Source organism: Pelecanus crispus, chromosome 3 (genome assembly GCF_030463565.1).
Source record: "Pelecanus crispus isolate bPelCri1 chromosome 3, bPelCri1.pri, whole genome shotgun sequence".
Taxonomy (NCBI): domain Eukaryota; kingdom Metazoa; phylum Chordata; class Aves; order Pelecaniformes; family Pelecanidae; genus Pelecanus; species Pelecanus crispus.
In genome coordinates, this window is record NC_134645.1 from 56,505,118 (window position 1) to 56,519,435 (window position 14,318).

The 14,318-nt window shown below is 44.4% G+C and overlaps 1 protein-coding gene and 1 non-coding gene across 2 annotated transcripts; both read left to right on the top strand.

Moving 5' to 3' along the window:
* The first annotated feature begins 764 nt into the window (after nucleotides 1–764).
* STX11 (syntaxin 11) lies at nucleotides 765–5,211 on the top strand. The gene is made up of 2 exons (XM_009488812.2): nucleotides 765–863; nucleotides 3,822–5,211. The coding sequence occupies exon 2, from the start codon at nucleotides 3,827–3,829 to the stop codon at nucleotides 4,691–4,693; it is 867 nt and encodes a 288-aa protein (XP_009487087.1). The 5' UTR covers nucleotides 765–863; nucleotides 3,822–3,826; the 3' UTR covers nucleotides 4,694–5,211.
* Nucleotides 5,212–11,035: 5,824 nt separating this feature from the next.
* Nucleotides 11,036–11,118, top strand: TRNAL-UAA (transfer RNA leucine (anticodon UAA)). The gene has a single exon. It is a non-coding gene; the product is annotated as a tRNA-Leu (tRNA).
* The last annotated feature ends 3,200 nt before the right edge of the window (nucleotides 11,119–14,318 follow it).

Here is a 14,318-nt window from a genome sequence, read left to right on the forward strand (position 1 = left end):
GCAAATGCCCCAAATAAATTTACTGTGTTCCTTGAGCAAAAGGTGCTCAAGAAAGCTGAAATCTAAACATTTTCTTGAACTTCACATCTCTTTGACCAGGTATTGCAAATGTTAACCTACAGAGTAATTCAGCATGCTCTGGCATAAAGCTGAATAGGTGTCCTCTGCAATGTGTGGTGTTTGTGGCCTAATATGTTGCTGAAAGACAGGCAGAAAGTCATTCTCTTCCTGTCCTCCATCCTGTCCAGGCACTGCATGTAGATAAGGAAGAGCATCTTGAAAATCATGTGAAGATGAAGTGGGAAGCAGGCTAGGTGATGCACTTTAGAAACAAAGAGAAAAAGACAAGACTCAGGAAGAATGAAAGAAAATGTCAAAAAGTTCCTGATTTTGCAGGACTCTGAATTCAGGCTTGAAGAGATGGCATCCATTTGTTAGGACAAAAGTGCGATCACTTTACCCTGTGGAGCCATTACTCTGGCAGGTACAGGTCATCAATATAGAGTTAAAAGATCCTAATGCTGACCACCTTGAATGTAAGTTTTGGTACCTAGTTTCAAATAATGTAGGCTTTTAGAGCTAAGCACTCGGAAACTGGGAAACCCCAGGTTGAAGATTGTCAGTGCAACTTTAATTTGATCCCTCTGTTCACATTTAGAATTGGATTCTACTGGATCTACTGGATCACGGAGATTGTGGGTGATGCTGTACACATCATTGGAGACGAGCTTCTCACAAGTGGCCTCGATCCATGTGTTCATTCACTGATGTCCAGCTTGTTACTTCGCAGTCTTACTCAGCAAAGTGCCCGAAGCTTGCAGCAGTGACAGAATTCAGAAGGAGCTGACTTCTGGACATACCAGGTACAAATAACTGTGCTTTGGGTGCCTCAAGTGGGCATCGTAACTCATCAAGAGTGATAGTGTTAACAGTACTAACATAGTAAATGAGATATCTGTCCATGAACTGAATGATGAATATTAAATTCTACGTTGTACAACTTTTATTCAGCACATACAGACTGTAGGCAGAGACTTGGTGGAAGTGATAGGACATAGGCCAGTGTTTAATTGCTTGATCTTCCTGTGTGTAGGAAGACATCGTGGTGCAATCTGAGACCACACTTGACAGCTCCTTACTCTTTTTTTAATGTTTGACTTTAACCTTTCATGTTGTATTAAAAAAATAGTGATATTTTTACAGAGATTCTGCAGAATTAGTATACACATGACCTTATTACAGCATTAGTATTTTCATGTTGTGAATTACTGTGTATTTGCTTCTCCATTTCTTCCTATTTTTATTTTATCTAACACCTTAAAACAGTTGTGGGTGAGAAAGACAAATTGCAAGTTACACTTTTGAGGGTGGGGGGAAAGAAGGGTAGACCTATTTGTACAAATTTTTGAGTTTATTATGCAGGAGCTCATACTCAGTGTGGTTTTCTGTGTGTTTTCTTTGTCAAACACACACAAAAAAATATTGTTGAGCCAGTTGTCAGTCTGCACTCTGTGGAAGGCTGATGAAATTTAGTTTTTCTCAAGTTCAAGGAATGGTAAGCACAAAGGCAACATAGTCCTGCCACGCACATGATTTAGTTTACACGAATGGCACCTTGCTGCTGTGGATTGTCATTTTAAAGTCATAAAAACCATTGTTTGCTGTTTCCAAATGTAGATGCTAAACACAAAAAGAATGAACTGCTGAACACAACACATGTCAGTTCAAGGATCAGACTAGAAGTGGGAGGATCATCAACTCTAGGGAAGCCAGTAGGAGTCAGGAATGCAGTCAGACGAGCAATGTGACTGGTTTTCAGAGCCACGTCTACATTTCAGGTGAAAAGCATCTCAGAAACAGTTAGTGATTAGAAGAGATCTAAATAATCCTGAGATTGCTAGATGCCTTTCTTTGTTCCCTTTCCACCATGCTGTCTAGAAAATGGTCCACTGTTTCCAGACAGGAAGGGTAGATGTTCTCACTGTCTCAGTGCCTCTAGGCAAACTTAGCCATACAGTTTTGAAGCCAAGTAAACCTGACTTTTAAGCTGCACTACACTTTTGGTTTTTTCTTTAGATGGGGATTTTTCATCTTGATGTTGTGGCATGACATGAAAGTCTTGATTTTATTATTGCTGAGGGAGGAGGTGGAAAACCTTTCATTTCCTAAAGCTTTCTCTATATGATTGAGTTGCATCTATGTGGCTTATGATTTAAATTCAGTTATCTTACATGTGTGGGTTCCTGAATAAAAGCTCTTCTCTCAGGATAGTCATGGACTTTCTTGGTTTACATTGCTTGTAAAAGAATTGGTTTAAGTTGAAATTAACTTTTTTGCTTCAGTGTAAATGTGATCCTAATGAGGACACTTCTCAAGACCAGTATATACCCCCAATGAACTATACAAGCCCAAGAGGCTGTGTCTGTGATTGAATCTTTCCCTTCTCCTCCCTAACATTTTGAACACATCTAACAATCCCATGGAACGGATTATAAACTTGCAGTTTTAATTCACATTAGATCTAGGCCTATTATACTGGGTATGTACACATGCGACTTTTCTTAACCTGGGAGTAACTGATGATCCTATGAACGGATGTGTCGCTCGCAGTGGATAGCATGTTTGTAAATGCTGTAAAGATATTCTAATTCCTGGAAAAACAAAAATGAATCCTCCAGACACAGACATCTGGAGATATCCTGCTTGGTGCTGCTTCTTAACTTGGTTCTCTTTCTTATTAATTTAAATGAGGTCATGGGATGTACAGCTTTTGTGATGGGAAATTTTCAGCTTCCTGCTTGCTATAACACTTGGTGCAGGGTTCTCGCTAAAGCTTTCAGATTTCACTTTCTGCAAAGACTTTAGGTCTAGAGTTTCAAGTAAACAACGTACTTGTTTTGTTACTGAAACATGTTTTGTTACCACGTAACTGGTCTGTACAGATTACTCATTCCGTGGCTTTTTAATGAAATTTGTAGTTAAGTACATCTGAGGCAAACACATAGAAAACAGATCTTGATCTGTAACAACAGTGTTACTTTATTCCTTCAGTAGGATGTTTCTGTCATACAAAAAATAAGGATTGGATGGATGGTTTTACTTAACAAAATGCTGCTATCGCTGTGTTGTTTTGTTTGATGCCTGATACACTATGGTCAATGATAGCATCTGGAGACCCTAAACTCACCTTTCCTCTTTTTTTTTTTTTTTTTAAATTCTATCTTGATACTTTCCACATCATTTCTCGAAACTTTTCTTTCCCAACTGTATTGGCAAATGCCATCTCTTTCTGAGAGGTTCCTACTCTTCTCCCAGGAAAAGCAAGCTTAGAACAACAGAGGACCTGTGACATTTGGGGCAGTTGATGTAATGAAGGGTCAAGATCTAGAGGAGATTTCTCTAGTGAGCAGAACATATCTACACATACGGATAGCTGAAGGCTTCCTGTCATTTGCTCAAGAGTTTGTTTCTTTCTCCACGTGAAAGACTGGCATTTTTGGGGAGTTGGGGATTGTCTCATTATTCTTTTGGATTTGTCTTCAGGATTTGTTGTCTTCTCTGTCTTGCACTTTTTTAGTTTCTAAGCTTTGTAGTTTCTAGAAGAGTGTTCTAGCACCAGACTTTTGGATCTGAGATCCATCACTGTATAAAATACTGTGAACAAATTTAAAATCTGATATTTTGGGTTATCTTTGATGTAGTTATGCTATCTATGATGTAGTTATAACTATGATGTAGTTATTAGTTATGAACTTTCAACCCTTGCAAACCAATATTTTATTTACTTTAAACTTCTTTCCTCTTGTTCCTCTGTTTTACAGGCAGGATGAAAGACCGGCTAAATGAGCTGCGTGAATTTGCCAGGTTACACAACCAACATTTTTCTGACAGTGAGGATGAAGAAAATTCACCCCACGATGTTCTCCTTTATGAGACTGATTATACCTTGGAAATTCTTCATAAAGACATACAGAGCATCCGGACAGAAAATGACCACCTAAAAGAGGACGTCAAGCGACTCAGAAAGCAAAACAACCGCTTTCTTACTTCCATGCGCCGTCTTAGTAGCATCAAGCGAGATACTAATTGTATTGCCAGAGACATCAAGGCCCGTGGAGAAAGCATCCACAGGAAACTCCAGATAATGAGAGATTTCAGCGAAGATGCAATAACAAAATATGGGGCTATGTCTGTCATTGCCAGGGTAGCGAAGAACCACTACGTTGACCTCATGCACGCATTTCAGGAAGCTATGTTTGAATACAATGCAACAGAGATGAACCAACGGGAGAACTGCAAGATTCGAATTCAGCGGCAGCTAGAGATCATGGGCAAAGATGTTTCTAGCAACCAGATTGAGGAGATGATTGAGCAAGGCAAGTGGGATGTCTTCTCCGAGAATCTCTTGTCGGATGTTAAGGGGGCTCGCTCAGCCTTGAATGAGATAGAGACACGTCATAAGGAGCTGGTGAAGTTAGAAGGTCGCATTAAGGAAGTCCATGAGCTCTTTCTGCAGGTGGCCCTGCTGGTGGAGGAACAGGCGGACACCTTCGATGTCATTGAAATAAACATGCAAAATGTTGAGGACTACGTAGGAGAAGCTAAAGAGCAAGTGAAAAAAGCTTTGGAATACAGAAGAAAACACCCCCTCAGAACAATCCTCTGCTGCTGCTTATCCTGTTGCGGAAGGTGACTATCCCACTGAAGCTATCACAGACCAACTCGAATGTCTTCAAAATCAGGCATTCCTTGCAGTGACTTTTCTGTAATGACAACCCCTAGAAATGGAGGGCCTATTTTGCAGTTGGTTTTGTTCATTGCCTTTTTCCTAAATGTGCTGAAGGCTGTTCTATTTGAGAGCTCCTAGAAATGTTGATAAAACTATTTTTCATCTATTTTTAATTGAACTGTACTCTGTTGCTGTAACTAGACATGCAAGAAGATCTCCGCAGTGATACTTGTTTCAGACAGGCAAGAGAGGAAGGAATGATGGGCTGATAACTCAGCCTAGGGAAGATGAGAAATTTCAAGAAGTAACTTTATTCTTATTTGTCAAAGTGAGTCTGCAGGCGGTGCAGCCTTACCGCCTGGGGAGACACAATATACCACAGAATCAGGAGGTTTCAATTTGAACTACTTTGGAGCCTGCTTGATGCAAATACTTGAACAGATTTTTGCTCTGTTCTTTTGACAAAATACTGAGCCTGTTAGCAGGAGCAGGACACAGAACTAGTTTCTATTTCAACTTGATTTCCGCCTGTCATGAATCTTAACAGAAGTAACTGCACCTTAAATGATAATATGCACGTTTTGCTCCGTTTGTGTGCAAGTGACTGCTTTTCTCCATTTTGAGTACCTGCAACTTTGTCAAGGCTACAAGCACTGCAACACTGAGGCATCTCACTGACTTTTAACTTGAGCCACTGTCTGTACTCTCAATTTCAAAACTGCCATGCTTTTATGCTTCTAATACATTTTTCTGCCAATTAACACTTCATCCAGAAGAGATGCATGCCATGGCCTTGAGCAGAAGCACCCATAAAAAGACAACAGTTGCAGGGCTGAGAAGGCATTTTAGGGTCTCCCGGGCTGACACATACACACAAACTGTTTTAGTGGAAGGATTATCCTGTCAGTAGACTTTTTTTTTTTTATAAGCATTGATCGAATATGGATTTTTTAATACCTATTTTGAATAACATGAAGGATTCAATTTATTAACATGCAATTTTACCAGTGTAGAAAAACTGTGACTTTTCTCCCATTATTAGGAAATCTCCACCTGGGAAAAAAAATAGACATATTTCTTCTATACACGTGAAGAAGAAAGAAAACAACATTTTAATGTCATTTCAATGCACTTTTCAAGCTTAAAAGTAATCTCTCCTTTTGTGTTAGGGGAGTCTGCCCACAGTAGGTTTGGAATACAAGGAGGGAACAGAAAATTTGCAGCCCTGGAAACCACTGAGCATTGTCAGTGAAACTTGTATTCATAAGGTCTGGTGATCATTATAGATCCTGCTTCTGGAGATTTTCCAACTATAATATTTCTAGGTGGCTTCCTGATACACTATGACCTATTGCTATCCTTTGAATTAATGCAGGACATTTTTTCAGAAGTTAGTGACTTTTTTTAAGCGCTGATCCTATTTGTACCTACTTTAATAAATATATTTAAACATTTCAAATATTTTGTATTTGGGAGTTTTCCTCGGGAGATGCGCATAGACATCTTCCTGCACCAGTTGCAATGAAACTTTTCCCTTCTGATCTTTTGCACACTAATTTTATATGTGAAAAAACACCCAAACATTTCTTACTATTTATATTGATACAATAAAACAGCAGAATAAATTTACCTTCCAAGCTTTCATATCCTAGTGGGAAATGCTTCTTAGCCAGACAGGCTTTTTTACACAAATAGACGCTAAATGGATAACTCTTCTCAGAAACTGAAAGTCTCTTTCGCTGAAGCACCTGTCTGTGACTACATGGAAGAGTGAGGAACACCGATCTTCTAAACTAGAAGATATTTTGATATTCAGTGATGTCCTGATGATATCGGTATTATGCTTGCCTGAGGACCTCTCCCACAACCCGACGTTCAAACCTGAAGTGGGAGAAAGGAGGGTGTTGAGCTGGCACCATGACTACCGCTTTGGTGCTTCCCAAGAGGACAGTCATTTACTCCATAGGTACTGCCGTTCAGGTCAATGGAACTGTGCATTTGTAGAGAAATGCCCTAAACCTCCAAGGGTCAGCATGTGGGCATAAATCAGTGAAGAATAAAATATGTATTTCATTTTGTCTACATATTCTTAGCACTCACCAATGCTTTTGATAAAAATGTGTACATGTTTTTTTTGTTGGTTTCTTTTTTGCACATATGTATGTCTACAAATGGAATAAAAGATTTAATAAGAAAAACTGAAAGTGCAGTGTTGTACGTTGAATCAGCAGCTCTGAATAGTTTCTTGCATTGTCAAAGTTTAGTTTAAAAGCTGCTGGACTAAACTCTGGGTTGGTGAAAGGAGATTAAACAATGCCTAAAAGAAAGTCCTCCTAATATTTGTTGCCACAGTAAATCAAATGTGTTGTATATTGAGATAGACTTACCATCATTTTTCCTATAAAAACCATGAAAAATGAGTTTCATACATTCTAAGATGATTCCCTACTGCAAGAAAAAATCAAATCTATTCTGGCAGTTATGAGAGATCTTGATGATTTCATCAGTAGATATACAAAGCTTATATTCAAATCTTTAGTCCAGTTTGAGGCACAGGGAAAGAAAGGGAAAGCATGAAGAAAAGGTAATTGTAGACCTTCTCTCCTGACTTAAGGTGGTTGTTGCAAGGAAGAAACTGAGAATTATTGAAATACCAGCTTGAGACCCTTTTAAAACTATTTTTACGTTGCAATGTGAATTACAGACACTTTAAAAATTACTTCCGGTAACTAAAGAAATCATTCTCTTCCTTGCAGTGTGTTCATTGCTTAATACTATGGGGGGGGGTTCTATCCTTCAGTTGTGTAAGAACTCGAATTTTGCCAGTCCATGAACTTGCCTAGTCACAGTTAAACAGACTTTTGAAAAAAACTGATCACACTATAGTTGCAAAGACTCATGCCACACAGGATGAGTGGAAGCAGATGATAAAAGTAGCTTGATAATATGTTAGCACAATAATAACAGAAGCCGCAGAATGGACATGTTCATGCTCGCTTAAGGGAAGCTGCCTCTTCATTCTGAAAGTCAGCACAACTCTTATGGAGATGCACATAGCATATTCTATGTTGGTTTTTTTTTTAACTCTTTCCTCATGTGGCAAACCCTATAGCTGGGTTTGAAGGGGAAGTAGTTGTCGTGGTTTAATCCCAGTTGGCAGCCAAGCACCACACAGCCACTCACTCACCCTCCCTCCCAGTGGGATGGGGGAGAGAATCAGAAAAAAAAAAAAGTAAAACCCATGGGTTGAGATAAAGGCAGTTTAATAGGACAGCAGAGGAAGAGAAAATATTAATAATTATAAAAGAATGCACAAAGCAAGTGAAGCACAATGCAATTGCTCACCACCTGCTGGCTAATGCCCAGCCTGTCCCCAAGCAGTGATCGCTGCCCCATGACCACCCCCCACCAGTTTCTATACTGAGCATGATGTCATATGGTATGGAATAGCCCTTTGGCCAGTTTGGGTCAGCTGTCCTGGCTGTGCCCCCTCCCAGTTTCTTGTGCACCTGGCAGAGCATGGGAAGCTAGTTTAGTATACTAAACTAGTATACTAGTTTACATTTGACTAGTATAAACACTACTTAGCAACAACTAAAACATCACTGTGTTATTAACACCATTCTCATACTAAATCCAAAACACAGCACTATGCCAGCTACTAGGAAGAAAATTAACTCTATCCCAGCTGAAACCTGGACAGTAGTTAAAATGTGAGACAGGCTGCTTTAGTTTTTAGGGTTGCTGTTACTTTGGTTTTGTTTCCCACTGAAAGCAGCAGAAGCTTCACAACCTACCCCCCGCCATGAATCTCAGCCCTTTCTGAGGAACCAGGCACACCTTGCACCTTCTAAAAATGTAAAAGAGCATTGCATAAATATAAAAGAGCAAAAAAATCCCCTATTAGAAAATGTAGTGTTTGGTATGTAACGGTGAATTTCCTGCATATGTGTATGAGTCTCCTTTTCATCTTACAGGATTTTTTTTTTTTTTTTAAAACATGGGTTTAATTATAGAGAAATGGCAGTGGAACGATTGCTACCTCAAAGTGTGGGACCCAGACTATGGACACACTCGCACAGGCATCTCTCTGGCACGTGTCTTGGGAAAACTTCTCGAAGTAAAGGTATAGCTCTTAGTTTAAGACCCAGATGTCTTTTTTTCTGGAGGCTGAACTGAGTAGCTATGCCAAACTGCTGGTTTTCTAATCTAACCTCCATTAAGGATGTTTTGAATGCACATCCCAAGTTGTGTTTTATAATTTCTTGAAAACAAAACAGGTTCTCTAGCTTTTTGATTTGGAACGGATTTGGAAAAGGAAAGAGCTATGTATGCTTGTGTTTCTGTCTCTAGGAAAGTACCACAGATATGATGAAGGCAGGAAATAGTATCATTTAATAGATAATGTATGTGGTGATTACAGTTAATCTATTTCTGAGGCAATGTGATTTTCACATGGAGCCATGGTATGGGTTTCTCTCATATGTAAGAAGGCAAGAGCAGATCTATCTTCTTCCATGTTTCTAGCATATTATATAGCGTCTTCGTAATAGTTGAGCCGAAGCCAGTAACAGCCAGTGGAAGACAGCTCCCGTCACGCCTTACCTTATAGCGCATACATTTTTAGGGCACAAAGTCTTAACAGGAAAAAGTAGTATTTTACTATGTTTCTCAGAAATAATGTTAGACGTGAATAGAGAATGCAATAACCTAGCTGATGATATTTCTCTACTCAATGCTTTGCTGAAAGGCACGACCCTACTGCACGGGGAGCAATGCTAGCTATGGTATGATGCCTATTTCAAGCAAACGATACAGCGTGGTAAGTTCCAATCAAAGAGCTGTTCTTTCATTCACGGGCTCCAGCGTGTGAATAAAATTGAGGAAAAAGAAGGTGAGTTTCACATCTGTTCTTTGTGTATGTATAATGTTAACAGTTCACTTTTATTGTATGCAAGAAGTATTTTCCTTCACAAGCACGCCTAGTGTACTGGGGGCCTCTGAACACTAACAGCTGAAGAGGTTAGGCACCACCTGCACCTGCAAATTCGAGGCCCAGACCCCTTACAGAGGGCCACCTACAAGCAGGGTGTCGAACAGCCAAGCAGGGGATGTGCTCCTCTCCTGCTTGTGGGACAGACAGATGGCCTCTGCGGGCCTCCTCCGGTTTGCTGGAGGCTGTCTCAGTCCAGCATCCCCAGCCTGTGCCGTACCGAATCTTTGGCTCTCAATCCTCGGGGGCAGGCGCCGAGATGGCGAAGTTTGGTGGGATGGAGGATCTCTCCTCTGGAAAATGGCCAGCAAAGGCGGCGAGAGCGGGAGCCGGTGGGGGCGAAGGCCGGCGCCGGGCGCTTTTGCTTCCCCTCCTGATGCGGGGAAGAAGGGAGAGGTCCCAGCGCAGGCACTAAGCGGGGACATCGCGACAGGCGCAGCCGGCATGCAGTGCTGAGTGGCAAGAAATCTCTCCTCGGCAATATTTTCCTCCTCAGGAGGCATAATTGATAGCTTTGGGCTTTGGTTTCTTTTGCCTTCTATTAGCAAGGGGCGATACACTCCAGGTAACAGCTGGACTAAGGAATAAGCAAAACGCCAGTACCCAGCGCAGCTTTTCGCAAGGGCACCTGTCAGTTGACATCGCACCAGGCAGCGTCGCCGGCGGGGGGGGAGGAAAAAAAGTTGTTTTCCTTTTTGCTGGTCCGAGCCTTGCGGTGCAACTTCCCCACGGCGATTCCCCGCGATGATCCGCGGCAGCGGCGCGGCTCTCCCCGGCTCTGCCGCCCGCCTCACTTCAGCGCGCCCCTAAACCCTGCGGAGCCCCACAGACACACACACCCCCCCCCCCCGCCCCCCCGGCTCGAACGCGGGGCTGCAGGGGCCCGGCCCCGCGCCCCCGCCGCCGCCCGCGCTCTCCCCTCGGGGGCGGGCCCGGGCCGGCCCCACGCACCTCCCCCGCTCCCCCCGCCTTCCGCTCCGGCCCTGCCGCCCGCCAGAGGCATGGGCGGCGGGGCAGGGCCGCGGCCCGGCGCGGGGCGGCCGAGGGGCGCGGGGCCGGGGCCGGGACAAGGCTCCCCCCCCGCCGGGCCGGGCCCTGCCCGCCCGCCCGCCCGCCTCCCGCTGCCGCCGCCGCCGCCGAGAGGGGCCGCCCGCGCGCCCCGCCCCGTGCGCTCCGCGCCCGCCCGCGCTGGGAGCCGAGGCGGGAGGGCGCGGGGCGGCGGGGGAGGGGGCGCCGAGGGGCGCGGGCGGGCGCGGGGCGGCGGGCGCGCGGCCGTGTATGTAGGAGCGGCCGGGAGCCGCGCCGGTATCTGCACCAGGATGGCCGAGTGGTTAAGGCGTTGGACTTAAGATCCAATGGACGCATGTCCGCGTGGGTTCGAACCCCACTCCTGGTAGATGCCCTTTTTTTCCCGGAGCGCCGCTACCGCTGCCCCTTGCCCGGGCGGGCGCGGTGCCCGGGCACAGGCGCGGCCGCGGGGAGCGGGGAGCAGCGTTGGGGGGAGGGGGGGGGCGCGGCGGGCACCCCGCCGGCGGGGCGGGCGGCGTGAGGCGGGGCCGGCCCGCTCTGCCGGGCCGCCGGGCGCTGCTTTGAACACCGCGACTTTCGCTCAAAGTTGGTTTCAGAACTCAGTTTTGAGGAGCTTTCTTTTAAAATATTTTTACACGTATATATCTCGCTTGCGTGTGTTTCGCAGGCCGCTCGGGCCTGGGCGGCCGGCGCGGGTGTCACAGCCACGGCAGCGCGCAGGGGGTGGCCCACGCCCTCGGGGCGGCGGGACCGGGGCCCTCCCGGCCCCGCTGCTCGGTGAAGGCTCCCGGGCGCCGGGGCGGAGCCGGCGGAGAGGCGGCCGGCAGCGCTGGGAGCCGCAGCTGCCGCGGCGGGGCGGGGGCCGCCCCCCCTCCGGCCTTAACGTAGCTCACGGCGGTTCTCCGCAGAAGCGCCTGACGAGGGAGCTGCGCCTGGCCCAGCGGCACCTAAAAATCCCGTCGCAGACACCCCTCTCGAAGGCGCAGACACCCCTCCGACACCCCTCCGAAGGCGCAGACACCCCTCCGACACCCCTCCGAAGGCGCAGCCCCCCCGCTTGGCAGAGGGCGGCGGGACCGTTCTCTGGGGGCCCGCGGCACGCCGGGCGGAGGGCAGCCCTCGGGCTTCGTCGAGCCCAGGTGACGACTTCGTCGCTCTAAAGTGTAATTTACGTAATTCTCGTGTCGATTTCCTGCCCCCGCCCCGTTCCCAGCGCTCCGAATACTTTGCAGGCTGTGTGACAAGCTGTCACAGTGCTTTGTGACGTGAAGGTGAGGGTGAGTACGGCGGGACGAGGGTGCGAAGGCTGCCCGCGGGTGTCGAGCCTGCTGAGGTGTCCTTGGCCGACCCCGCAGGGTGGAGGCAAGCCCCACTGCTGGGGGAGCGTCCCTAGTGCTGGCGGTACCCTAAACTGTGCCAGGGGTTCAGCTAAAAATAAATGAGAATGAGCGAGCAGGATTTTCAGACTGACCTCCTGGCTTTGTTTTATTTAGCAGGACAGATGTAGCACTTGTTGCACATGTTGCAATGTTTAATTTGCTATAGCATGGTTTTGTTGTTTGGGTTTGGGGTTTGTTTGTTTGTTTTTTTGTTGGTTTTTGGTTTTTTTTTTTGACAGGGTAGTATCATTCTGTTCTAGAATATTGAAAGCGCGGGAAGTACAAATCAAGCACAGACTGACACATTTTAAAATATTAGTGTTTGCCAGAGCATCCTGCTCAAATTCTAATACAGGTACATATACTTGTTCTTAGCTATCCTGTTCCCAATAATTTGAGCTGAAAAATGATTCTAAACTTTCAGTCTAAATCATACAGACTAAATAAAGGATAAACTCTAAAGAGAGAGATAACAACTTATGGGCCTCCAATGCAATATGAAATAGAAGGTGAAGGATTTCAGACAGGATATTTTATTACATGCTACATGAGATGATCTGGCATCACAAATGTGGACGTGGTATAAACACAGAAATATGATAGTCATAGGAGTTATGGAGAGAAGTGTGGTCTGGTGGTGAATTTCTAGGAAATGCAAGTATGTATATTGTCTTTTTTGACTGTTCCTGCAGTTAAATTGTAAATGCAAACCAAACCGCACTTTCTAGAACTGTTGATTAAAAAGCAGTGCTGCCAGGCTCAAATGTTTTATTAAGTAAACATTCGTTCCTATTCTCCATTAAGGTACAAATTAGTAAAAATGGGTGCATGTTTGAATGTACTTTTTACCTGTAATGTTGTAATGGAAAAATGCTGCCCTTGGAAACCCACATCTTTGCATACAAATTGTGTAATTCTGTTTATGTGCTTATTTACGAGCATGTTTGTACATACAATAAATGCTCATGTAGATTTTGTGGATGCAGTGCTGATCTTGATGAAAAGTTGGTCCCAGCTATGCCAGTTACGGGATGAGTTAGTGGCAGCTATTCAACATTGGGAGAAAGAAAAAAAAGAGAAGTAAAAATAATCACAGTTTTTACAAGAAGAGCAATCACTGACACCCCCCTACCGCTCTCCCCCCCCCCCCCCCCAAAAAAAAAGGCAGTTTTTATGATAAAGCAATGTAGAAAACTGGAGTTCTTGGTTAGAAATGCTTCTGTTACAGGCACAGCCCTTTCCTTAAGAGATTTCTTTTGCAGAGAACTTCCCTCAGTCCTTTGGTGAAACTGTTCCATGCTTTTTATAATGGCTTGTTAGAGCGCACGCAGATCTGAATGGAACAGAATATTTTTGAACCCTTCCTGCTCTCAAGAAATATCCATAAAATGTACTGGCAACAAGTATGTCGCAACCCCGTCCTACACTTCTCCATAAAGAAAAGGATCATCTGCTGGGGTTACTGGTTTCTGTTTTAGGTGAAGTGGCAGAGTGGTGTAATGTGTTTCAGCTCTGGAGCTGACCATGATTTTGATTTAAGATTTTTATTTTACTGAGCAGGTATTTTTCTTTGTTTTTAATAGCTTCCTTGTTAAACCCTCATGAATTATTGGTCGTTGCCGTTGCAATTTGACATTCTTACATGCCCTCATTATACTCTGGCCTTTAGTTCAAACAATATTGCTTTCCATTGGACTCCATTCTGTGGATGAGTTGCTTTTCTAAAAAGGTCATTATCTGTAGGATCCTTGCCTCATTTGTTGAAGAAATTGAAAAAAGTATAGTGACTAATGCTAGAAACTAGAATGAAAAAAAGAGCTTCGTATGCAGACAGTTGAATGCTACCCTGGTGAACCAGGGGTGTTTCTTTTGCTGCTGCGTATTTCCTGTCTGATGAGGAGCCAGTCAGTTGGAATAGATTTTTTTATGAGCAATCACTTGTTTTCATGTTCCTTAATTTGTGGTCTGCATCTTGAGAACCTCAGTCTGATTTGCAGAAATGCAGAGCTTTCGCAAACACAGGTGAAATCAATGTATCACCTGTATTTTAAGCAGTCTCTGAAAAAAATCATGTGTCTCTGAGCAGTCAGAGTTATTGGAGATATTTGACATTAATCTTTCCGTACGTCATTTTCCCATTGTGTAAAATAGAGGTAATAGAAATACAACACCTGCAAAATGGGCTTCT

Coding starts and splice junctions, on each gene's coding strand:
- STX11 (XM_009488812.2), top strand. CDS start 3,827: ATGAAAGACCGGCTAAATGAGCTGCGTGAATTTGCCAGGTTACACAAC.